Source organism: Hippichthys cyanospilos, chromosome 16 (assembly GCF_059441005.1).
Source record: "Hippichthys cyanospilos isolate Australia breed blue-spotted pipefish chromosome 16, RoL_Hcya_1.0, whole genome shotgun sequence".
NCBI classification, from domain to species: Eukaryota; Metazoa; Chordata; class Actinopteri; order Syngnathiformes; family Syngnathidae; genus Hippichthys; species Hippichthys cyanospilos.
The window spans coordinates 9657455-9682850 of record NC_142384.1 but is presented as its reverse complement, the minus strand read 5'-3'; the positions used below and the strand labels follow the sequence as shown (position 1 = coordinate 9682850).

Sequence of the window (25396 nt, the reverse complement as noted above, 5' to 3'; positions counted from 1 at the left end):
CATTAATTCTACTGTATACAACTGTGTACCACTGTGTATCACAAAATGAGTGGTAGCAGGCTCTATCCCTGATCGTCATGGTAACAAAAGCCGAAGGCATCAAAGAAAAAAAAAAAGCTACATTAGCAAAGCAAGAAATAGGTTGCGTTTAATGTGCTATATGTTTTTTACAGCTGTATAGGATGCCCCAGACATGATATTCATTCAAGTCTTTGGCTTCTATGGCTGTAAGGGGATCCCATTAAAAATGGATCTTTGACGTCAATAGTCGTCAATGGCACTGAATGAGTTAAATAAAAAAAAGTCCCCTTTAAATGACCAAATGTGCCAATGTGATCCAATCGTGCAATGAAATAATCATAATGGCACAGTAGTTTGACCTACCTACATAATACAGTCAATGCATCTTTTATTCATTTGGAAAGGCTAAAGAATATGATGGCCTTGGCTAATGAGCTATCTAGTGAGCTCACTTTTTTTTAATTATTTTCCTTTTTGGTGGCGAACCAATACGTTCTATTTGCATCAATAAGTTATGGCGCTTATGAGTTTCTACTGCTGATTAAATACGACTATACATTTCCATGGGAAAAAAAAGGAAGCACTCAATTCCATTTGCATCCTGGTGAATCCGTCTCTTTCCAAACGCTCTTCCTGACCGGGCGGGTTCGTGGCGAATGGAAATTGGAAGGGATTCAAATGCACTCTTAATTTCAGCCCGGCATTTATGAAATATTAATACACGGAAGAAGTGTTGCTGAGAAGCTAGTGAGAAAAAAAAAAAAAAAAAAAAACACGAGGAAGCACAGCATGAGGTTGGAAATCGAGGAGAGTGTTACGCAAAAGGAATGACTTACGGCATTTTACAGATAAACTTGAAGATACTGTGATACTGGTTTTAAAAAGTAAAAACGTACATAGGCAGTTTCACAATTTGAATTTGATGCAGAGTTTGGGGATCCAAAAGCGTCAAAACCTAAGTTTTGTTTTCTAATGGAATTATTGGAATAATAATAATAACCGCGGTCAATTTGATCTGCTGTCAGATGGAATCATCCAAAAATTGGCAGAAAATATTTGTGTGTAATCCTGCTCACTAACAAATCATGTGATTGCTTCCCCCGCCCCATCAGAGTATAAAACATTGATTTAACTCTTTGTTTTGGCGATGTATGTGTGCTCCTGGATTATTTTTGCTGCTTTGTGGCACTTAAAATAAAAAAAAGTTTAAAAATGTAAGCCTAGTCCCTCCCCCCAATTTCAGTCAGCTGAAAGTAAAGTGATGGGCCCAATTTCGCCTCACCAACAGCCATAGTTAGATTTCTGCTTTCATGAGCCTTGTTTCGAGACATAAAAGCAGTGGAAGAGAGAACATATAGATACAAATGTCTCACAGTCTGACAACTAAATGCATGCCGCAGTCAAAGGCCAACCCCCCCCCCCCCCCCCCCCCCCCCCAGCCCACCTGTTAAGACGGCACCAAGGAGCCGGCATCACCTGCTCTTCACATACAAAACTAAAAGCACGCCCACACACATTTGCAGCCACGCTCCTTTCAAAACAAATGCTCAGGAGGGACTTTGTCGCATATAAAAAGCCATGCATTATTAAAAAGGCCTCGGAGAGGGTTTGTGCAAATATATAGACGCGCATGCAGAAACGCACAGCGGCGCAGTCACGCTGCAGCGGAACAATAAATGCAGGCTTGAAAGCGAATCTCACATCTTGCTTGTGTCTTTGAAAGATAAAAGACTTGACTCAAAAGCGTCAACATGAACGGGCAGGCCCACTCGCGGCAATCATCAGCGCGATGCACAAAGATTTCAAAAGAAAAGTCCGCAAGACTCACCAGACGTGAAGATGGAAACTCCTTGCCAGTGTCCATTACAGAGTTTTGATTTTTCCAAAAGTCGTAGTCCTCACAGTGGGTCAAAAGACACCTGCTCAAGCCCTAAAAGGGAAGGTAACAGGATATCAGGTGGGCAAACGTTTTGCATTACTAATCAAAGCCAATTTGCTGGCACGCCCTTTGACTTCCTGACTGTCAAACACAAACAGGAAATGGCACAATAAAAGCACCACAGACTAAATGAAACGTCACTATTTATACATACATACATACATACATACACACACACACACACACACAATATATATATGTATGTATATATATATTAGTGTCCATTAAAAAAGGTTTATTATACACACCTCATATGGTCCTTATTGAATAGTAGTTTTGGTTTGCTGTGACCTTTCATTAATCCATTTTATTCATTACGTTTCAAATCTTTAAAGGGATACTGATTTTATCTAGGCGTTTTGAGCAGTAAAAAGTGAATATTTTGTCTTTAATTTATTTGTATATATTTGTATGTGATATATTGACAAGCAAATTATTTTTCACGTTGCCCTAATACCTTAAAAAACACATTTTCCGACTGCGAGCTCAACTGTTTTCTGGGTTTGGTCATTTTGCAACCTGACATCACGAAAAAAATATTTTCAACATATTAAGTGTACATGGAAAAAATATATACTTATCAAATTAACTATAGGCACAATTTTCACTTTTCACAGCGGAAAATGGCTAAATAAGATATTATACTATCGCTTTAATGCATTTTACCACATGCTGTGAACCTAAAATGACATCACATGCTTAAGGCTCAGGTAACAACCAATCACGGCCCACCTGCTGTTCGTGTCAGTACATGACGTAACTTTCAGTCGACAGCGGTGATAAAATGATTTTTTTTTTTTTTAATATTAAGTGTAAATGAGAAATAATTTAGTCACCAAATTAACTTTAGACAAACTAACAATGTATTAATCCTGAAAATTGCTAAATAAGTTGATTATCCCTTCAGATACAAATTATGGCGAATACTACTGAACCTTACTACTTACTCACGTCTTAAAACATCAAATATTTAAATATATGTATGAAAATGAATGTCTTATAAATATATCAAATATATCAATATCAAAGTGTGATTTGGTCCACTCTGTACAGTTTACACATTTTTGTTTGGGTTTGTAGAAATATTATCAAATCGGATTTAATGTTTTGAAATGCCACGGCAGGAGCAGTGCATGTTTTCTTTTCAAATTAAGAGCAAATGAATTGTTACATAAATAAACTCATTGCCAAATCATGTTCTCCTGGTCCCGCTGCAAACCGGTTTATGTGAAGTTTAATTCTGATGCACGTTATCGTTAGTGAAGCAATTTAATGGCAGGTGAGGGAAAAATAAAATAGATGATGTCACACGAGCTATTTGGGGTTGCCGAATAAAGAGATACCATTAGAAATATACTTCTCCAAAAATTAAATCTTTGTTTGTTTCACCCAAAAATGATTTGTTCTGGAAGGGGGGGTGCTTGGCTGAAAAAAACAAATAAATAAAAATTGAAAAAAAGATTCAGAGTCATTGCATTAGCCTACTACACTTTTTACAGTGTACGCAGTAGTTGGCGAAATTTCTTTTTGGCTCTATAGGATGAACGTGGGAACAAGTGTAAAGCTGGTGGGTTATGATTTGTGAGGAATTGAAGATTATACTCTTCGTGCAAACCCGCGCAGAAACCAATAAAAAAAGGACATGAAATATGAAAAGAATCATATAGGTTGTCTTTATTGTGCTGGATACCACTGATAAAAGTGAATATTCTTTAATACTTGCACCCACAATGCTTTCCTCGTATTTCATTTAATCATAAAAATTCGAAATGAACTCACTCAGAAAGACTGACGGCTGAGAGGAAATGAAGACATGGTAGATGGAGACGTGTGTGTTTGCGTGTGTGTGTCATTTCAAACTCCAACGAAAGCCCCTTCCACGTTCCCCCGCCAACTCCAAATTCCCTGTGATCTGCGGAGCAAAGAGGACGACATGACTGCACGGCACGGAGGCGAGCGGAGCGTTTTATTTGCCGCCTTCTGCCTGCACTTATGTTGATGGCTCTTTAATTTCATCTCCGAAATGGCCAATCCTTCTCTCATTACGTTTTGGCCTTGTCTGCCCAGAGTGAGTGGAGATGTGAATGAAAGGCTCCGTTGGCCGAGGCCTCTGTGTGTGTGTGTGCTTAGTTTACGTCTCATGGTGGGGACCAAATCTCGGGTTTTACTTTTTGGGGACCTCTTGAGCTTATGGGGACCATTTTGGTGGACCCTACATGTTCAGACCTCTTCTTGATGCAATGTGTTGTGATGCTTAAGGTTAGAGGCTAGGAAATGTGTTATGTCAATAGAAGGTCCCCACTACAAAAACAAAACCCGTATAGGTGTGTGTGTGTGTGTTAGTGCAGGCCTAGTTTATGTCTCGTGTGGGGACCAAATCTCGGGTTTTACCTTGTGGGGACCTCTTGACCTTATGGGGACCATTTTGTTGGACGCTACATATTCAGACCTCTTCTTGAGGGTCGAGACTTGCTTTTAGGGTCTAAGTTTGAATAGGATTTTGACTGAGGTTAGGATTGGGCAATGTGTTGCGATGCTTAAGGTCAGAGGCTCCGAAATATGCATAATGTCAATGAGATGTCCCCACTATGATAGAAACCTCTCTTTGTATGTGTGCATGTGTGTGTTTTTGTTTGCAAGCACTCAGCACTACTTCTGATTGGATTAGTCCAGGAGGGACATGAAGCCTTTCAGCTCTCCCCCCCCCCTTCCCCAAGTTGGTTATTGATTCATGGACGTTTCCATTTCCTGCCCACTTCCAAACATATTGGCGCATCTGTTTTCCACTCTGCTGCTCCATCACGCTCTTTTACTTTGAAAAGTTGTGTCTTCATCTTCCATCAGACTTTTAATTGCGGTACATCTTGTTGTTCTTTTCCAGTATTTTCATGTGGAAACCTGGAACACACGCTTTTATGCTACGCTAATTCACTTTTGCAGTGTGTGTTTACAGTACAAGTGTAGCGCTCTCTGTGCTGTTCCCTTGGTAACCTCACACTTAAGACAGCAGGAAAAAGAAATTATATTAAAATAACGCCTGGAAATCTTTATATAGACTTGACACAGATCCGATCAGATGATTTGGATCAGCAGATATTTTGCATAAAACGCAAAATCGGTGATTGGCTGTAATGTCAGAATTTTGCCGGTCCATCAAGGATGGCATTGTTCGGATCGAGGCCTGCAGCTATCCAGTATTTTTGGTATTTGCACATCTGACAGAAAATTTGAATAGATTGCCGAAGAAACATTTTTTGTGAGTGTTAAAGCCTTTTTTCCTTTGAGGATAAAAGAGACAAACAAAGAGAAATCAAAGACAGAAAGGCCACTTTGAAATTCTTCACCTAGTCAACTAAACCAATTAATGCATCAAGCAATTATATATTATTTATATTTGGGCAATTCTATCAAATTGGGGGTATTTGCTTGTTGTAACTATCTCTCAAAAAACAAAACAAAAACTTAAATTTCAGTCATTTTGTTACTTTAAATTTATTAATCACATAAACGACTCAAAATGTTGTCTCAGACAACTAAATTCTGGGAATAAGAGAAATGAGAATAACAGTAGTGGGTTGTTAGCGTAGTCGTTAGCATATCAGCCACATGGTTCAAAGTTCAATATTTTCACCTAATTGATGACAAAACAAAATATTGCTTTTGAAAAAAATATCTCTCTGACGGTTTATGAAGTGAGCACATTGATTCAGCATGGTTTGTTCAAAAGTGATCAGTAGGAACAGCAACTGTGTCTGGCCGTCAGCATCAACGTGCACACAGTCATTTAAATCTATCACACCAGCATACAAGAAGCACCCGAGCGCTGCTAGCTAGCGGCTAATTTAAGCTAGGCGCAGCTATAACAGAGCCTGAGCCACCAGTAAAGGAGGTGCCATATTTTAATGTCAGAAAAATTAAGTCGTTGTTTAGCTCCCTGAATTGGCGATTGAACAAGAGGAAGAATACTCAAATGTTGCATATAACACCTTCAAAATAAAAGTGTACCATGGCATCCATGTCCATGTGATATTTTTTAAATTCAGGTTTATTTTGAAGTTGGTGTCTTTTATTTTCAAGCTAGTAATTAACAATTGTGTATTTTCTGATGTGCATACACTAATACGCAGGTATTCAAGTGAAAAAATAAAATACTTTGAGCATTTTGTTGAACTGAGCTGCTTAAACTCTTCGGGGAAATAAAAGTATATCTTCACTCTAGGGACATTGAGTGGTGCCTTTGTTAATAATTTATGATTTCATAGCATAGCCACTGTAAAAACACACAACTTCAAGTGTTTGGGGCTAAAATTGCTACAATTTTAAAATATAAATGACTGCCATTTATAGCAAAAAAGTTTGTCGTGCTAAAGGCATGTTTATAATTTTACTACTATAAAAACATGGCTTCACATCTTTTCAGTTCTGTTCATTTTTTTTGTAGTTTGGATTCCCTCTAGTGGCCGGTAAAAGAAACAGCAGGTAATCCACACCGGACAGTAAGCCACAGGGCTCAAACTATGAGAAAAAAGTTGTGGCTTACAATTCGAAATATCCTGTAATTTTTTGGACTAATTTGGAAACTATCAAAGGTAACTCGCATTTTCTATAAGAAATGAATAAATGAATGGCTTATCCTCACCCGCATTCAATCAAAGGAAAACCTCTCTCTCAAATTTTCTGATAGAGCGCAGATGCCGCAAACACTCGCAGCCTCTCTCGCTTGCTCTCTGCTGTTGCCGCTCTCCACTCAAAGCTAAAATTAGACGGCGAGTGATCCTGAGTAGTCGCCGGGATCAATTGCCATTAATTGCCTTTGGGGAAGAACAACTTTTGACAGGGCCGCGAGAGCGAAAGAGAATCCCAAGGAGAAATTACCAATCGGCGGCTAAGTTGCAGTGACAGAATGGGCACAACTAATCACGATATAGAATGAATTCAAAACATCTTTTTCCCTCTAAACACATCCTCACAGGACGAAGACGTATTAGATGAATGCATAGCTTCGCAAATGTTTTATGAGGAGGGGACAACAACTGCGTGTGTTTCGGCGTTGATGCGCGGGGACGACATCCACTATCCTGTCTCAGGCGTTGGGAAAAGCCGCAAAGTCAAACAACAAGTGACAGAAGCGCCCGCTGAAGCGTTTGCGTATCCAAGATGCATGTCTGTGTATGTTCCGCAGGCGCTGTACCCGAGTCCGGAGGAAGGCTGGCAGATCTACACCTCGGCGCAGGGCGCAGATGGAAAATGTATCTGCACGGTGGTGGCGCCGGCTCAGAGCATGTGCAACCGCGACCCACGCAGCAGGCAGCTCCGCCAGCTCATGGAGAAGGTGACTGCTGTCCGTCAAGCGTCAGCTTCCGGGCGCAACTGACGACGCGGGCTGTCGTGAACACATGACTAAAAGCCGTAGAGTTTTAACATGAAGTCACCGAAATTGAATCATCGAGCAACGGCTGGTAAACCGACTGGGTATTAGTAAGATTTGAGAAAAATGATCCGGGTGTGAAAAGCGGAGTGCAATTTTCAATTTAATTTAATAATTTTCAATTATTTTACTTCACGATAAGCAGAAGTTAATAAAGAGTTGACATTTAAGTAGAACAAAAAAGCCCCCGCTAGCTTAATTCTCGTATATAATGGGAAATGCTATTGGCATGCTAATGGTTAGCACAGTTAGTTGCAGTTTTAAAACCTAATTAACTCTAATGGATGGTATAGTATGAAAGATTGATTTCCACGCCTTACTTTGAATTGCATGTAGGTAATATCTGTGACATCAGTGTGGAAACACTGCCATCCAATGGTCGCAGTGATCACTACAGTGCTCAATTGTCTTAAATTAGGTAAGCATTAGTCAAGGGTGTCAGCTACCCTCCATAAAAAACGTATTTGATGAGATTTTATTGTTTGTTACTGTGATTAGTATTTTAAAAGACGAGAATTCTCGTCCATGGCACTAAAAGAGTTAAGGGGAAGACAAGTCAAACATGCTCCTTATATTAATATATTCTATTTGGCTTAAAGTGTTCTGATTAATATTGTCTTTTTGGAATATAAATTAAGCAGCAATATCAGCGTATTTTTGTTCATCTCCGACGGCTATCATTTTGCCACTTGCTGACAACTAAAAATGACACCAGGTAATCAAAACTTGGCTTGCACATGACCAAAAAAGACATGATTGGTTTTGACCTGAGCTTATATTCCACAACCACAATATTTGTCAGAAGGCTGCGTTTAGCCTAGTAAAGACTTCCCATTTAAACAATGATTTAAGAGCCCATGTAAAAACAGTTAATACTACAACATTCACATGTATATATTCTTTATCCTCTCCAAAAATAACCTTCAATTTACAGAGGAATACAGTGGTATATTCCCCCTTTTTTTTCACGACTGGATCGGCACACCAGAAGGATTCACACAATGAATTGGATTGCGGCAATAAATCATGACGGCGAACGACTGTTTTCATGTTTTACATTCAATATAACCACGTTATCACACTGTGTAGTCCACGTTTTATTCCTGGTTTAAATAGCAATGATATGATTTATCATTTTTGGCTGGCATGCGCCGTGTGAATTCTTTTTATTCTTGGCAAAGAAGCAAGAGAATGCGCTGGAAACAACTTCACACACTTCCAGGTGCATCGCAACAAGCGGAAGTAACAGCTCGATAAGTCACCTCTGCTGCGTTTTCTTTAGACTGCTAGCAAAGAGTGGGCCATAAAACACACAGTCTGACATTGATGTGTTCTTGTAAGGGAGGCGGGGCTAAATTGAGATGCAAGAGAGGGTCTCGGCAGCCCCCGCCGGATCGGGCTGCCACCTGAATCCACATATTGCATTCCGCATCGCTACAAGTTTGTCTTTCCCCAGACGGATGGTTGTGTCTGCTGCGTCTTCAAGCGCACAAAATTTACACTGACTTTGAAAGAGGCACGACGCAAGAGTGGGGGAATATTTTGACAGGAACACGTTTTTTTTGGTTCCATGGGGACTAACTGTGTGAGCATTCTATTTAAAACAAAACATACCCCTGTCTACTACAGATTATTTATATTCATATATCCTGTCTGCATTTGAGTGATGAAATAGGAAAATTTCATGTAAAATAACATATTTCCCCATATTGCTCAATGTTTATTTGGATCACAGTTTCATCTACAGAACTGAAAGGGATAGTCCACTTATTTAGCAAGTTTTAGCGGTAAAAAGATATTAATACGCCACATTTTGCCATTTGCTGTCGACTGAAAATGACATCACACATAATGATCAGCACAGCCGTGATTGGTTGTTGACTAAGCCTTGAGCACAGGCGATGTCATTTTCAGTTGACTGCAAGTGGCAAAATATATTTTTAATATATAAAAAATAATGTAATTAATCAAGTATAGAATTTGTTTTTAATTTTACTACTGAAAATGGCTAAATAAGTGGAAAATCCATTTGAGAAATACAATTTTGCCAAGCCTCCCCCCCCCGCGAGGAAAGAAACCCCACACACACACTCGAGGCAGTGACATTTTTAACATTAACAAATGAAAAAAGCAATATAAATCAACTTTCAACAGCTGTTAATTATTTTTACAACATTTATATGGGTTACAACTTAGTCTAAAACAGAAACAAAAAAAAAACAAGTGCATCAAAGTGCTTCACTGTGCCCCACTTTTTGAGAAGCACCGTACTAAAGTGAATTGAGGAGCTCTGTGTAATGCTTAGTCGCCATCTTGTGGCATCTTGACGCAATTATAAACCTTTTTAGCTCCTTTTTTGATTAGCTTGTTAGACATTTACAAAAAATGTTATGAAATAAACTTCATTTTTGGTTTTCTCTTACACCAACAGCAAAGAGCAGTGCATAATCAGGTCCATGAACACTAGGACATCGACACAATTATTATATTTTAAAAATCTATGTTTTGGCTTCAGCTTCTATTTGAGGACATTTCCTTCTAAATCAGGTGTACGGTATGGGAAAAACGAGGCTTTTTTTAATACTTAAAGATTTATGTCTGGAATGCATAAACAACACCAGACACTATACTTGTTCGCTATGCTTTGAATCCAACCGTCTTTAGTTTATGCTTGTTCTTTGCTTGCTTTCTCTTCAATTTTGTCTTCCGCAAGTAAAATTCATGATCAAGGCCTTGGCCATTACATAACATTTCAATAACTCAATATGGATTGGGTTATTTTGCATCTGCGCTGCGAAGAACCTGCCAATGCTGTACTGAAGTACTTGGCTGAATAAGAGGTGGTTCCGTATATTTATCACACTCCGGGTTGCCATTGGTGTCACTTCGGGTGCAAAGTGGTGCGGCTTGCTTTTTCTTTGAAAATCTTGCATTACGCTGACACCGGCAAACCAATGTAACGCAATCCATTTTTTTTAGTTTAATTCAAGGTTTTGGAACGGTCTAGGGGCGATTACAAAATCGGCCTCTGCCTGGAAGGCGCCGACCATCAAAGGCGGCGCTCCCGACTAATACAGACCAGAGCCCGTCTTAATGAGGACACCTGAGGTTTGTGCTATTTGAGCGCTACAAAAGCAAAAAGACAGAGCGAGCGTGTGCGGCATACACACTAAAGAGACGTCCTCATTTGGATCCAAAGCATGCGGAGGAAGAATTTCAGTGGAGCCCAATCCACAAATTCTCGCCACTGGCATGGAAAAGAAAAAATAAAAAGACAAGGACAGGCGGGCATGTCAAGGTTCAAAGAATTCACAACAGCTTGGCGCCAAAGTCTGTCTACTGCTTCATGTTAAGCTCGTACAACGCGGCGCTGACCTCGGAGGTGCGGCGGGAATGTTCAATGTGTGTGCAAGCTTTTGAAGCTGGCAGCCCCCCGCACTGACCTGCTTCGCTCACTCACTAACTGACTGGAGATGCAAGAATGAGGGAGGTAGAAAAGCAAGGAGCAGGAAGCCTTCATTCACAAGACATCATTTATTTTACATTTGATGGATGGAAAGAATGAAAAGGCACTTTGAAATTCTTCAACTTTAATTAAACCACTGCATTTAGATTTTGTTTCATTTTGGGTCATTCCAATAAATCGGAGCCATTTTCTTGTCAAAACTCTCTTAAAGTAAAATCAAATTTTGGTCTTTTAAAACAATCAAATAATACACAAATTAAACAAAACAAATATTCTTTCCTCTCAGACAACTACTGTGAATTCCTAGAATAAAAGACCTGAAAGTAACAAGATTGGCTAGTTATCATAGCATGAGCAAATACAATGAATATAGCAATAGTAGTGGTTAGCATATCAGCCACTCATTTCAAGAGTTTTGCCTAATTGTTTTTTTTTTTAAACAAGGGTGCAGTTCTGATTATTATTGCAGCTCTGAGTATTTTTGGTCTTCAGCTATCCTAGAGAAAATTTGAAATCACCTCCCCTCCAAATCCCACCTAAGTTTCGGTCTATAAGAATATTGTGCCAGCCTATATGGAGCACTTGAGCTGCTAGTTAGTGGGTAATTATTAATAACATTAGCAACAGATGGCATCTGTCAATGTCAGGGTGATTATGTTGTTAGCAGTCTGAAATGGCGACTGAATGTTCAAACCTTAAAGGATTGGAACAGATCAGCTCTCATGTAAAGAAGTGCATATTTAAGACAAATATTACTGCAGTACACATATCTACTTAAATCTGAATTTTTTAAACCTTATACAGTAACTGTACTGTTGTCCCTTCCCGTTCACATCCCTTTGGCTGTAGTCTAGGGTTACCACCTACAAGACACGTGATTGGCTTCCCGCGCAAACATCAACCAATGAGGGGAGCAGACAATTACGTGTCTTGTAGGAGTGCCCGAGAGCTGTGCTTCCTAATTATACTCACAAGATGTGAGGTGTGAGGTGCCATGAAAGGGAGCGTTGCAAATCTGTTACCTGCGTTTCTTTTCTAATAAATTCCAATTTCAACTGTAAACTTTGATTGTTATCATGTTTGGTCAGCTACAAGCCTCTCTCGAATTAGACCTGCGGGTGCCGCTAGTATAACCATGGCTCACTGTGAGACTACAGCCAATCGGAGAAAAGTGCAGGGATAACAGTACAGTTACTGTATAAGGTTTAATAATTTAAAATTTTTAAGGAGTGCCCGTGGCAAGTGCATTTATATGCATTTATAACTCGTCCGACTGGCGTGCAGGAAACCTTCACATCACATCTCTCCGCAATTTAGCATTTATTTTTAATGAAAAAAAAAAATCCGCAATGCACCGTGGGCAAAATAAGAGAGATGCGAAGTAGCGAGGGTTCACTGTATTTATCAATGCAAAAAAAAAATCAATTTTTGATATTTAATGTAAAAAACATAGAACAACGCTAAAGAAATACTACCAAAAAGTTCAGTTTGGCGGCCATTCCAGTTTATGAGCATCTCCGAATCTTTCCGAAAAGGAAAAAGAACATGTTTTGATAAAGCATGTGGGAGAAGACACGGGTGGAGAGAACAGTAGGCTGGACACAGTCATTGAGTGGGCCGAGCGCGCGAAGGCGAAACGAGGCATCTGGAGCAACAGACTCGATGCCAAACGGCGACCTTTGAGAGTTGGGACTGTTGGATAAAGTACGAAATAAACCCAGCGCGCAACTCGGAGGAGTTTGGACTGATGCGGTTTTAGTTTGCGCGGGCTTACAGAAAGCACACGTGAGCGCCTCGATGCACAGGAGACACCCGGCGTTGGCTCAAATGAGCTCTCGGCTGAGGGGGCGTGACAGTAGGCCGGTTATGCAGCAGCAGAGTGGGCTGTCGGCATTAGAGGATTAAACTTAGTGCCGAGCTGAATGGGGAATCGATAAATAGCCTGACATCCAACATGAGGTTCATTTTTTTTTCCGCTTACATGCAGTGACGGGATCATACGGGAATTCAGAAGCGCTGTCGTTTTTTGCACAGGGGGACATATTGTAAAGTTTTTTTGTTTTTTTTTCCTGGACCATAGTAGGAAAGTTATTATCTTTCCACATTGAAGTGTATGGAAATGCTGTTAAACAGATCCGGGTTTTATGTACAGTACAGTGTATTGTAATGTGAATAATAACACTCTGTGATATGAAATCATGTATCAACACCGAGTGCCACTGACGTCAAAAGACATCAATAGTCGACAATATTTTTTTTTTTTTAAATAAGAATGGACAGAGAAAAGCTTTGGAGAAATAAAACAACAACTAAGGTCTTGGGATTGAACTCTTCTGTAACGCCTACAGCAAATGTCACCTCTGTCTTAATGTCCTCGTACATGTCCTCTCAGAGTGCCGACAGAGTATTTTGCGCTATCATATAAAAGATCGATTTGTGTTCCTTAATTTGATTTACAAGTATGTAATGTATGTGTAATAGGACTTGCTTCCCCAACGCGAGCAACACTGCCACCCAATGGCCACAGTTTATCACTACAGTGCTCAATTGGCTTAATATTAAAATAAGTCGTGTCAGCTACCCCTTCATGAAAAAAAAAACATATTTAACGGAATTCTCATCATTGGCACACAACGCAATCATTTTAAAAGACGAGAATTCTCCTCTGCGACACTGAAAGAGTCAAAGTTGCTTTGTAGGACGTGTCAACGTGTCCCAGGAAGTTTTAAATGAAAATTCATGTGTGATATTTTTTCATCTCTGTGTGCCTTGCGTGGGTTTAATCAAATTAGCTATCTTTGTTTTGAGTGTAAATTTGTACCCTCTGCAGCGTTCTAGCAAGGTTAATGTAGTACTAATTAAAATCCACCAAGAGACAAAAACAAATCACTTTGTCCATACATGCCTGCCAAAAATGCACTCTTTCTCAGCACATCTCCACTTTTAACAAAATGGCGGCATTGCCAAATATTGATCAGATAAGGATAAGGGTCGCTATTCAAATCGCCATCTTACTCACAGGAAAGTTAACTGACTTTCAATTTGAAATGATCTTCTGGCACTGCAAAATTATTTACGAAGAATCCGAGCAGATGCAATCAGGATTCAAACAACTGTGGAGACAGCGTGTCAGTACCGTTCTGCTATATATAGACATTATCGCATTATGAGCTTTTTTTTTTTTTTTCCAATGTCACCGAGTGCATCTGCACAAACTAACGAGCTCCGAGAGAAAAATTCACACTGGCAAAGTCGCTAATGCTCAGTGTTGACAACGTGTACGAACATGCTACATGTGCTGTCACCACCAGGTGCAGAATATAAGTCAGTCCATGGAGGGCCTGGATGTGCGGACCACCAGAGACCTCCAGTACGTGCGGGAAACAGAAGGTTTGATGAAAGTTGTGGACGGGAGGCTGAAGGTGGCCTCGGACAACCCCCGCAGTCTCAATCCCAAAGGCTTTCAGGTACTTGGCTGCTCACCACCTCCGCTGCGCTGCGTGCGCGTGCGAGTGGGTCGCCACAATTGCTTCATGTCGTTTCACAGCCGGTAAAGTTTTGTATGACTTGAAGCAACACAAACTTAATTTAAAGTTCCGAGCAGCCCGGCTGAATTTTTAGGAGTGGCTGTACTTGTGTGTTACTCCTTTTAAAGGTGCTGTTTTTTGGAGCGCTTCACGGGAAATTGTATTATTTAAAATTCTGAAAAAAAAAAGTTGTTGCGGAAATGTCTTCATCTTTGCATTTATAATACTTCCCCTGGCCTAAGGTGAATATTACACTAATAGTTTTGCAGGTCTGCATGAACCGGAGCAGAAAATCTTGGTTTGGGTCAGGGTCTGTTTGCGGATGATGGCTGAACTTCTGAAAAATATTCATGAATATCTGAATTCTGAATATGAAGCTGACCAAAACAGCCTGTTGTTACTTTAGTGACTAACTTGCAATGATTCACTGAACAGATGCTCCTTCGTGTCATGCTTTTGGGTTGTACTTGGTTTTTAACAGACAGATGGGTCAGATCATCCGTAGTCATTTATTTTTGTGTTAAAATACGTGCATAAACTTGTTATTAATTGCCATGTTTAATTGTGCTATTTCATATTTCATTCTTTTGATTATAGATAGCAAATCAGTGTGTATATATATATATATATATATATATATATATATATATATATACCCACACATACACATACACTGTATTTTTCACACTATAAGGCGCACCTAAAAGCCTTAAATTTTTTAAAAAGGTGATGGTGCACCTTGTAATCAGGTGCGCCTTATAATCAGGTGGTAGATGGGGGATGAAGTGATAAAGTAAGCTTTACCTGTTTCTTTTGTGTGTTTACAGTTGAACAAGGTTGATCATATTGACATTGAGTTATCATGCTATTGAGAGTTTAGAGTTATTATTGTTATTACTTTGAGTATTACTATATTGTGATTGAAAAAGTTTTAAAATATTTCATTAATTGGGGGTGCGCCTTATCATGTGGAAAATACGGTGTACAGACATATATATATATATATATATATATATATATATATATATATATATATATATAAGAATATACACACTAACCCTAACCCTCGAAAATATATTCACAAACAAATATCAAATCAAATACCACAAATGAAACAGTCTACCTTAACTTTGTGTCACTCTTTTTGCATTTGGTGTAGTAGAAATACCCCCCACGAAAACAATGTCTGCAATTATTTTTCCCTCAGTCTTGGAGGTTGTGTCAAACGTATCCTTTCCCCCGCCATCAATCTCCACCTTATCTCCTTACAAGCGAGCACAAGCAGCGAGCGTCTGTCTTGGTCTGTCTTGGTCTTCCTGTCTCTCGCCTGCCGCTAATTCATTCTTCACACTGTTGGGATATGAGATGAAGCATATAATAGTTTGATTAAAGTATAAATGCAAAACGTGCGCTGCCCCTGGGGACATGCGTGAATGTCGCTCAACTGTGTTTTTTGGGCCGCAAGCTTATTAATGCGGAAGTGCGCATGTGGAATGGGCCTGATCATTAGTTAAGGCTGAGAGAATTAAAACATGCGCCAAGCCCCCCCAAATGTTACATCTCAGGATTCTCAATGCAAAACAGCAGAGAGAGAGAGACAGGAAAAATCTGCGCATTTGACCACATGACTGATGGCCGTGCTCAGCTCCAAGTTGCAACGTGGGAGATTAACGGGATCTGTGCGCCTCGAAAAGGAGGCAGGAGCGGAGGGGTGGCGGGGTGGAACGAGATTTATGACGTGACGCCGCAGGGCTGAGAGTGGCTCCATCACTAGATTTAGGATAAACCCCAACAAGAGAGAAAAGGGGGGCAAAGGCGCCATCCCCGTGGCGAGCATATTTTATCGAAAGGTCTATTTCGCTCGTGATCTATGGCTGCCAAAGATGGATGCTGCGTGGCTCTCCCACTGCTTCCTGCACTCCTACCTTTCCCATTCGGAACACCTGATGAGTCACAGCGAGCGCACCGCGGTTGCGGTCTTATTCAATCAATCATACAGATGGTGCACCATCATGTGCCAAAGTGGAAAATCATGTGTGGAATGATGGATGGGTCCTGGGTGCTTGAGACTTGATTGGAAGGGATGAGTGGGTGCGTGAAAGTCTGGGATGGTTGGTTGGATGGATGGATGGATGGATGGATGGATGGATGGATGGATGGATGGATGGATGGATGGATGGTTTCAGCGAGTAGATGAAAGGGTGGGTGAATATAGCTAATGGATGGATGATATAGCTAATGGATAGATGCATATAGCCAATGGGTGGATGATAGGCTGATATAGATAATGGATGGATGACATACCTGACAGACGGACATACAGACAGACGGATTGATGGATGGATGGATGGATGGATATAGCTGATTGATGGATGATGGATGGATGGATAGAGCTAATGAATGGATGGATATAGCCAATGGATGGATGATATAGCTAATGAATGGGTAATATACCTGATGGATGAATGGATGGACGGATGATTTTCCAATGGATGGTTGGATGGATGATATATCTACGGGATGGATGAATGGGTGATATAGCTGATGGCTGGATGGATGGATGGATAAACCTAGTAGATGAAAGGATGGGTGAATATAGCTAATGGATGGATGATTTAGCCAGTGGATGGATGCATGGATTGATATAGCTGATGGATGGATGGATGCATAGATGGATGCATGGATACAGCTAATGAATGGATGGATATAGCCAATGGATGGATAATATAGCTAATGGATGGGTGATATACCTGATTTACGAATGGATGGATGATTTTCCAATGGATGGTTGGATGGTTTCCCAATGGATTGGATGAATGGATGGTTTTCCAATGGATGGATGGATGGGCAGACAGAAGCATGAACGGACGGACTGATGAGTGAATATGGAGGACATATTCAGTGTGTGGATGGATGACTTGCACATGTGTATGGATTCACTTTAAACTTGCTCAGGTGACTTTGTTAAAGGCCAATAAGAATCAAAGTGTAGGACAAGGTGGGGTGGAAAAAAAAAATCTAAATCATCCAAGAAAGCTATAACCTTCAGCGGATGTTCATACAGCTTACATAAATAACTACAAGACCCTGAACGAATCACCTGTCATTCACGGTGAGATTTCAAACGGCACGAGTAGACCTCACAAAGGCTCGTGTGAGCGCTACACCACCAAAGGCTCAACAATGGGACGGACGTGAATGTAAATGCCAAGGCACAGCCAAGCTGAACAGATTGCGTGGCATTACATTTCTTCCCGCCTCTGCTGACAATTTAGGATTTGAAGGACAAGGTGGCCGAGCTTCTCCGTCGCCTCCCCGTGCTGGAGCAATACAAATCGGACACCAAGATGATCCAGCACTTTCGTGAGGAGGTCAAGAACCTGTCCTTGGTGCTGATGGCCATCCAAGAGGAAATGGGCGCCTATGACTACGAGGAGCTGCGCCAGAGGGTGCTGCTGCTGGAGACCCGCCTCCACTCCTGCATGCAGAAGCTAGGTGCGTACTCGCATGCAAATGACTCTTGCTCTTGCTGATGAATTGTTAATCGCAAACCATCCGATTCTATTAGCACTTGTGTGCCTATAGGCAATTAGCGTGAGCGGTGGAAGACGGAATTAAATTATTGATTGAACGGAGATCATAAACAGACAAACGGTCTGCTGTACAACATTTACACCCTGGTCGCCCTCTCAAATGATCAACGTAAATTATGAAAAACTTTCTTGGAATGTCAGAATGAATAATTGATTGTTTTCACTTGGTTAAAGTGATGATTTAGCATAATAAAATATGTAAATAAGGGCAGCTAAGATGAAACAAAAAATGGTGGTGGTGCAACCATCTGTAATATAATGTGTGGAAATGCACAAATGTCTTTTTTTTTCCCGAATGAAAGTATTATGTAATTGTGTGAAAGCTGAAAGTCTTCAAAAATATCTTATTCCTATTTGGTATTTCGCACGCGAGGAAATGCATGTCAAAATCTGTATTTCCATCAACATCATTCATCCAATTCACAACAAACCAATTTAAAGATATTAAAAATATTTCGGCCAATACTTACGGTTCTTACAAAATTACATATTTTTCACCCGAAAAATTCCCAATCATTCCAAGTGAGGCATTAATTCGTTATCATTCATTCCAATGGCACATTTACAGCATTTGAAATTTAAGTGTAATTACCATAATTCTCCCAATATAAGACTCACTTTTTTTCCCAAAAATGAAGGCCAAAAGTATGGGTGCATCCTTCAAACAGTAACTTGAAGATTTTTTTTTTTTTTTAATCATTCGAGGACGACTGTTCCATCAGCCAAATAAGCTGAGTTTTGACGCACAAATGCAGCTAACAACAGCTGTTAGCTGAGGTTGTTATGGCATTATTTTCAATCACAGAAGCGAGCAGAACGAACCAATGTTCGAGTCCGTCTTTGTTCACACACAGGAATATTCCTAAAACGGACAGGATGATGTAACGGTTTAGATGTCTCCAGCTGATTCAATTAAGAGCGGCAAGGTATGGAGTTGTGTGCTCTGGTTAGAGATTTGCGGTCTTTTGACATTTACACACAATCATAAACTTGGTGGAACACGGATGATGCACAACTTTGGGTATTTATGGCAAAATGAAGTCAAACAGCGCCGCGAGGAAAAAGAGAAACAACTACTTCCAGGACATGCAACGTTACACTGCCGCGACCTTCACTGACCACTCACAATGCGGGAGATCTGATACACACTTAACTTAGCACACAACAAATACACAGCTCGTCCTAGCCAGAGATGTGTATGCAAAATCCGTTTGTGTTTGTTGTCATGGTGAGGCACTTGTCAGGTACCATGGCTTGGGTCCACTTAAAATAATGCATCCATCAATAAAACCAAATCTAGCATCTCCATTTGAAGTAAAAGAACAGGCGATGTCACATCCCTTTCCGAATCTAATTTAAACGTCTTCCCACAGGATTCAGCGTGTGTGTACGTGCGGACGTGTATTCATATTCATACCTTGCTCCTGCTATCTCTTTGTGACCCGCAGGCTGCGGGAAACTCACGGGCGTCAGTAATCCCATCACGGTGCGCGCGTCGGGGTCCAGGTTCGGCTCCTGGATGACAGATACGATGATCCCCAGTTCCGACAACAGAGTGAGTGTCCAAATCCCTGGAAGTGAGCAAATACAGTGGATGAAGTGGAAAACAAATCCAAAAGCAAAGACGGGAAACGTGTAAAATGGGGAGTGGAAGGAGATCTCTTAAGCTTCGGTTTTCACGGGTGGAAATGAACGGAAATTTCGACGGAGATGATGGACCGTTCATAGTGTGAAACTTTGGGTCGCGGATACGAATGAATTCGTTCTCATTCGTTCTCGTTGGCCAAATTTGAGCTGAACTTTCGGCGGAATTATATCCAAAAAAGTTCCCGCGCAAGCCGATAATCACTAATGGATCCGTTTACCTCCTCCCTACGCTTGTTCGCTTTTGCGGCTCGAGCTAATAAATCACTTCATCATCATCAATGGAGGAATAAATGAGTTGTTTGCACTGGAGTTTTCCAAATGGCAGAGGCAATTAGTGCGCTTGCCCCTGGACACATGTGAAAGTGCCCTCAAATAATTGAGCGACGATGTGAGTTTGGATCAATCGGTTTATGGTTGAAGGAGGGAGGTCCGGACTTGAATTCTATTTTCATACTATGTAAAATAACGATGTTTGCATTTGGAAAGCCCGTTATGAGAATTTAAGAGAATTTTGTACAAAAACAGCTGTGGGGTGTACAACTGTACACAAGAAACAATTTGGAGATCAAAATGATTCAGGGACGATTTGATTTGAAAGCTGAACGATTCAATTAGGCTCGATGATTTGATTCGATATGATACGGTTGATTTCCAGAGGGATGATGCACTGCTTTTATTTTTGCTGTCATGCATTTGAATTACTCATCAGTGCCATATACGAGATACGTTTCCAATGAAAGATGATTGGTCTGTATTTCAAAGTGGAACGATTCAATTCGGTTTGATTCAATGCATCTTTTCAATCCCAAAAAAGAATAAAAATTCAACACTAAATAGAATATTTTTACAAAGATAATTACTTAAAGAACTATACTAGTATTGTGGGCAAAAAGTTGTTGATTTAAATTGGTATTTGAGTGAGTGTGCAAAAACAATGTAAAAATTGTAGTTTTCAACACTATCAACACTTTTTTCTGACATCTGAAAATTTAGAAAACTGCCATGTTTCATTAATTTAAAAGAAATGTATATATATTAGGGGGTGTAACAAAAAATGGTTTGAATCAAAACAAACCATTAAAAACCGCTCCACTTTGAAATATAGACAAACAATTTCAATTTCCTTACTTCAGAGAGCGATATCTTCCAAGGAAATATGTACATTTACAGTATGGACCAGTTCATTCAATTGTATCTAAAATGACAAAAAAAAATATTATAGCATTATATATACCCTCTCAAACTGAGCCAACTATATCGAATCGACGATATCTAATCAAATTCCCAGTTGATTGACACAAATCAAACTGTCCTTGTTTCAAAAACCAATCATCCTTTGTGGAGAAATACACACTCCTATTATATACCAAATACATTTATAATTTTTAGCCCGTCTATACAGGCACTATTTTCACTTAACGTGAGGGGATATTTCCATGAAAGCAGAGCTTGCCATGACGAGAGCGAGCCAGCATACTGCTAGGTATCAAGGAAATTGGCTATCCAAGTTAGCGAGCATTTACGGCGCTAAAAGCCACGTACCATCCACTTTCGGCCACCATATGAGTTATATGAGTTACATAACGCACACAACATGTCCATTTTGTCATACAGTAAATCTGGTTAGGAAGTGACTGGTCCTATATGTCCCCCTAGTAGCCATAAAGAAACCAGTGGCCCCCTTCAGCATTTACGTTGCCCATCCCTGCTGTAAATTGTCCATGGTGTTAATGTAAGTGTGAAAAGATGCTTGCCTATTTGTCCCCTGTGATTGGTTGCAGAGTTTTCAGCCAGCTTACCCCCGACAAACGAAAGGGAAGTCATGTAGAACAGCGGTCTCCAACCTTTTCATCACCACGGACCAGTCAACGCCATAGATTTATATTGTTGGGGGGGGCCTGCCCTAAAAACCACATCATCCTTCTCACTAAGTATGTAATACCAACAGCGGCCAGAGGCGGCGCCAAACAAACAAAGATCAAGCACAAACGTATGAAATCTTAAACTAAAATACTCTCCAAAACCAAAACATTATTTCGGGTGCAGCCCACGCGGCCCGGTACCAGTTGATCCGCGGACCGGGACCAGTGGTTGGGGACCACTGGTGTAGAAGACAAAGGAATGAATGGATTTCCGACTAAATGCTTGTAAAATCAATTCCTGTTATATCACTCGAAATGAGGAGCAGGATTGTAGTGAAATAGATATCAACTGGGGGGCGGGTGGGGGGGTAAACTCAGCTCCTTCCACTTGCAGTGCTCCTGGGACTCGTCAGGCCAAGGATATTTAATGCTCCATCATTTTCCCCATCCCATAATACAACGGCTGCACCTCGCTCCTCCCGTCGCTCCCACTGGAACTCTTATTGCAAGCAAAGTGCCTACTGTTGCACCTGGGGAGTCTGGGCGTAAGAGGAGGTGGGGGAGACAAAAAGCGCTATCTTAGCAAAGCCCTCCTCGCTGTGTTAAGCACAAAATAAACATCTATGTGGAGCGCTGTTTAATTAAATCAATTAAAAGATGAACTTTGTCTCAACGGAAGCATCGGGGCGCAGCCGACGAACGAGGCCCGTGTCGGTGAGCGCTTCAGGAAGACGCCAGAGCCGCTAAACGGATCGATTTTCTGCAAGTGTGGACGGCGGAGGGCGCGGCGTGCCACAAGTGCTTGACTGCAAAGTGCATCCGCGTCGTCGGGCGGGCGCACACGCTAACGCGGATCGATGCGGGTTCGGCAAGCGGCGGTGCATGAGAACATGCGCTCGCACCGTCAGCACAAGACGCGTCCTGCTTAAAATACGGAACCTTGGGCCCGGAACAAGTAAAGTCACTCAAAGTCGCATAAAAAGTATTAAAGTGGTGGGTGGAATTCGGATAAGAACATAACACACAGAAGTCAAATGAAAGATTTTTATGAGCTCCACAGATATTTTGGTTGCCTTCTAAACATGTAAAGCAAGCGCTATTGAAAATGAATGGATGTCGCCTAACAGCATTTAAGCCTAATGAGATGCTACTGAAAAGCAGTACTTGTGTGTTGCTATACAAAATATCAATACTGTGATGTATCGTTACCTCTTAGAAAACATTATCAATGACCAATATCAATATTAAGCCATCATCAGTTGCAGCATGCCTATAATGTGATTTATCGTGCAGGGTTTTCTTCCAATAAATTGTTTATTACAGCAGTATCAATAGTGATACTGTTGCTAATATTGGAAAACTATGGAGATAATTTTGTACCGTGAGGCCATCTTCACTTTTTAGTGATGTGCACGTGCATAATCAGCGGAATTATGGGGGAAAAAAAAGCCAGCTGGAAATCGCGTACTGCGAAAATAAAACATTAAAATAATGATAAACCAATAGACAATGTTTAGTTACATAATTTTCATACATATTGGTATAATGGAGGCCACAAATAATCCATGCACATGTGCACATGCTGGAGGCATAAAAATGAAAGCCTGAAAACCATTTTTTAACAAATTGGTATATCGTAAAAAAAAAACAAAAAAAAACAGTTTTGTGCATGAGCAAGTCAAAACTGTGTGGCATTTACACTTGGATCCAGTCCGAATATTTTGCTCACTTCCACTCAGGGACTGCAATGTAACTTTTAAAATGTTCTATATTTAGACTGGCACCAAATCTATCTCTACATCAGCGTAAAACGCACCCGACAAAATTCACCGCGCATCGAAAATCTCCCTCAAGGCGTCTCTTGGCTATCTCCCCCGCGGCAGGTTTGGTCCATGGACGGTTACTTCAAGGGGCGTCGGGTCTTGGAGTACCGCACCATGAGCGACTTCACGAAGGGCCAGAACTTCGTGCAGCACCTGCTCCCGCACCCTTGGGCGGGCACCGGCCACGTGGTCTACAACGGCTCGCTCTACTACAACAAGTACCAGAGCAACATCATCATCAAGTACCACTTCCGGTCCCGGAGCGTCCTGGTGCAGCGCAGCCTGAGCGGCGCCGGCTACAACAACACCTTCCCCTACTCCTGGGGCGGCTCCTCCGACATCGACCTGATGGCCGACGAGAACGGCCTGTGGGCGGTCTACACCACCATCCCCAAAGCGGGGAACATCGTCATCAGCCGCCTGGAGCCGCAGACTCTGGAGGTTCTGCAGACGTGGGACACCGGCTTCCCCAAACGCAGCGCCGGAGAGTCCTTCATGATCTGCAGCACGCTTTACGTCACCAACTCCCACCTGGCCGGCGCCAAGATCTACTTTGCCTACTACACCAACACGTCCAGCTACGAGTATACAGACATCCCCTTCCACAATCAATACTCTCACATCTCCATGATGGACTACAACCCCAGGGAGAGGGTCCTCTACACCTGGAACAATGGGCATCAGGTGCTCTACAACGTCACACTCTTCCAGGTCATTAAGACTTCTGGGGACTGAGAGCTCAACCCGGACCGGACACGTTTAATGCTGTATACGACGTTGGAGGGAGGGGCGAAAAGACATGCCGTAGGCCAGGTCGGGATGGCTGGGGGGCGGGGGGAGGGGGGTTTAAGTGTTAGCAGGCATAGGCTTGTATTTTTTATCAGATCTTCATAGTGCTATTATTCACATTGTGAAAAACACAGCGAGGTCGGTAATGAAACTAAAGACTGAGCATTTCTGTTGCGTTTTCTTTCTGTGATGAGTAAGCATGGTCCATTTTAACTGTGATGAGAAATAAATATCAGTCTTTAACATTTATGACCTTGTCGTTCTTTCTCCTCAAACAGACTCGGTACAGGCTAAGGCTGAACTTGTTGAGTGTACGCCACTGATCAATCGTCTATACGCGCATTTCGATTGCGTTCGATGGCTATTTGATTTCGTTACGACGGCTGTTCATAACTGTAGCAATTTGGCAACTCTAAAGTTGTCGAGCACATTCTGGAGCAATAACCCGCCAAACTCAAATGGGGGTCCGCGGGGGTGCGTGAAGGCACTTCAGGAGGTATGTGAGGTTTGAATAAGGTTTCTGCAGGTATCAGCAAATCCAACTGAATGCTTTTTAATGCCGTGATGGGGAAAATGTGTCCTCCTTTTCAAATTAAGAGCAAATTGACTGGAATATGAAGCAACATATTGCCAAACTGCGGTTTACTGATTTTTTTCCATGCCTACGCATGCCTTAAAGTTATTAATATTGAGAACCACTGCCATAAGTGAATGTTGTTTCATGTAATTTTGACAGATTGACAAATGTCTGGACATGGACCACCAGCAATTAACCAATCTAATCTAAATCACACTTAAAACTGATTTGGCTTCACAGTCATTCCGGCGCTCGGACAGAAACTATCATTACAATGTTGCCAGCGATAAAATTGAGTTTGACACCCCGAGTTTAGTTGGGGAGTTAAAAAAAAAAAAAAAAAAAAATTCACATAGCGTAAATCATTTAAAGAAAGGTCGAGAACCTCTCCATTCTCACAGAAACGCGGCAGAAGAACTCATCTCAGTAAAATAACTGCCGAATGAATGAAAATCTTCCATATGGACTGTAAATAAAATGGTTAGTCCTTGACACCCTTGAATGTCAAGTCAACAAAAATGAAAACACGGTAAAGAGATTTTATAATTGTACTTGGCAGAAAAGTCAGTGATGCAATATGAGAATGACCTAAAAAAAAAAAAAAAAAAAAAAAAAATATATATATATATATATATATATATATATATATATATAAATATATATATTCAAGTTGGCCGCAGTAACCATAGTGTTAAAGTCAGCACTTTTATTTTCCTCAAGGTGA

At 41.0% G+C, this 25396-nt stretch overlaps 1 protein-coding gene across 3 annotated transcripts in view; it reads left to right on the top strand.

Moving 5' to 3' along the window:
* Window positions 1-24344, top strand: part of olfm2a (olfactomedin 2a) — a 63303-nt gene extending 38959 nt beyond the window's left edge. For all 3 annotated transcript variants that reach the window (XM_088437535.1, XM_088437534.1, XM_088437536.1), the window contains exons 2-6: window positions 7143-7292; window positions 14166-14321; window positions 17657-17876; window positions 19423-19529; window positions 23367-24344. In XM_088437535.1, coding sequence (XP_088293661.1) covers window positions 7143-7292; window positions 14166-14321; window positions 17657-17876; window positions 19423-19529; window positions 23367-24041 — 1308 coding nt within the window. In that variant the 3' untranslated portion in view covers window positions 24042-24344. The remainder of the gene's footprint in view (window positions 1-7142; window positions 7293-14165; window positions 14322-17656; window positions 17877-19422; window positions 19530-23366) is intronic.
* Window positions 24345-25396: the final 1052 nt, after the last annotated feature.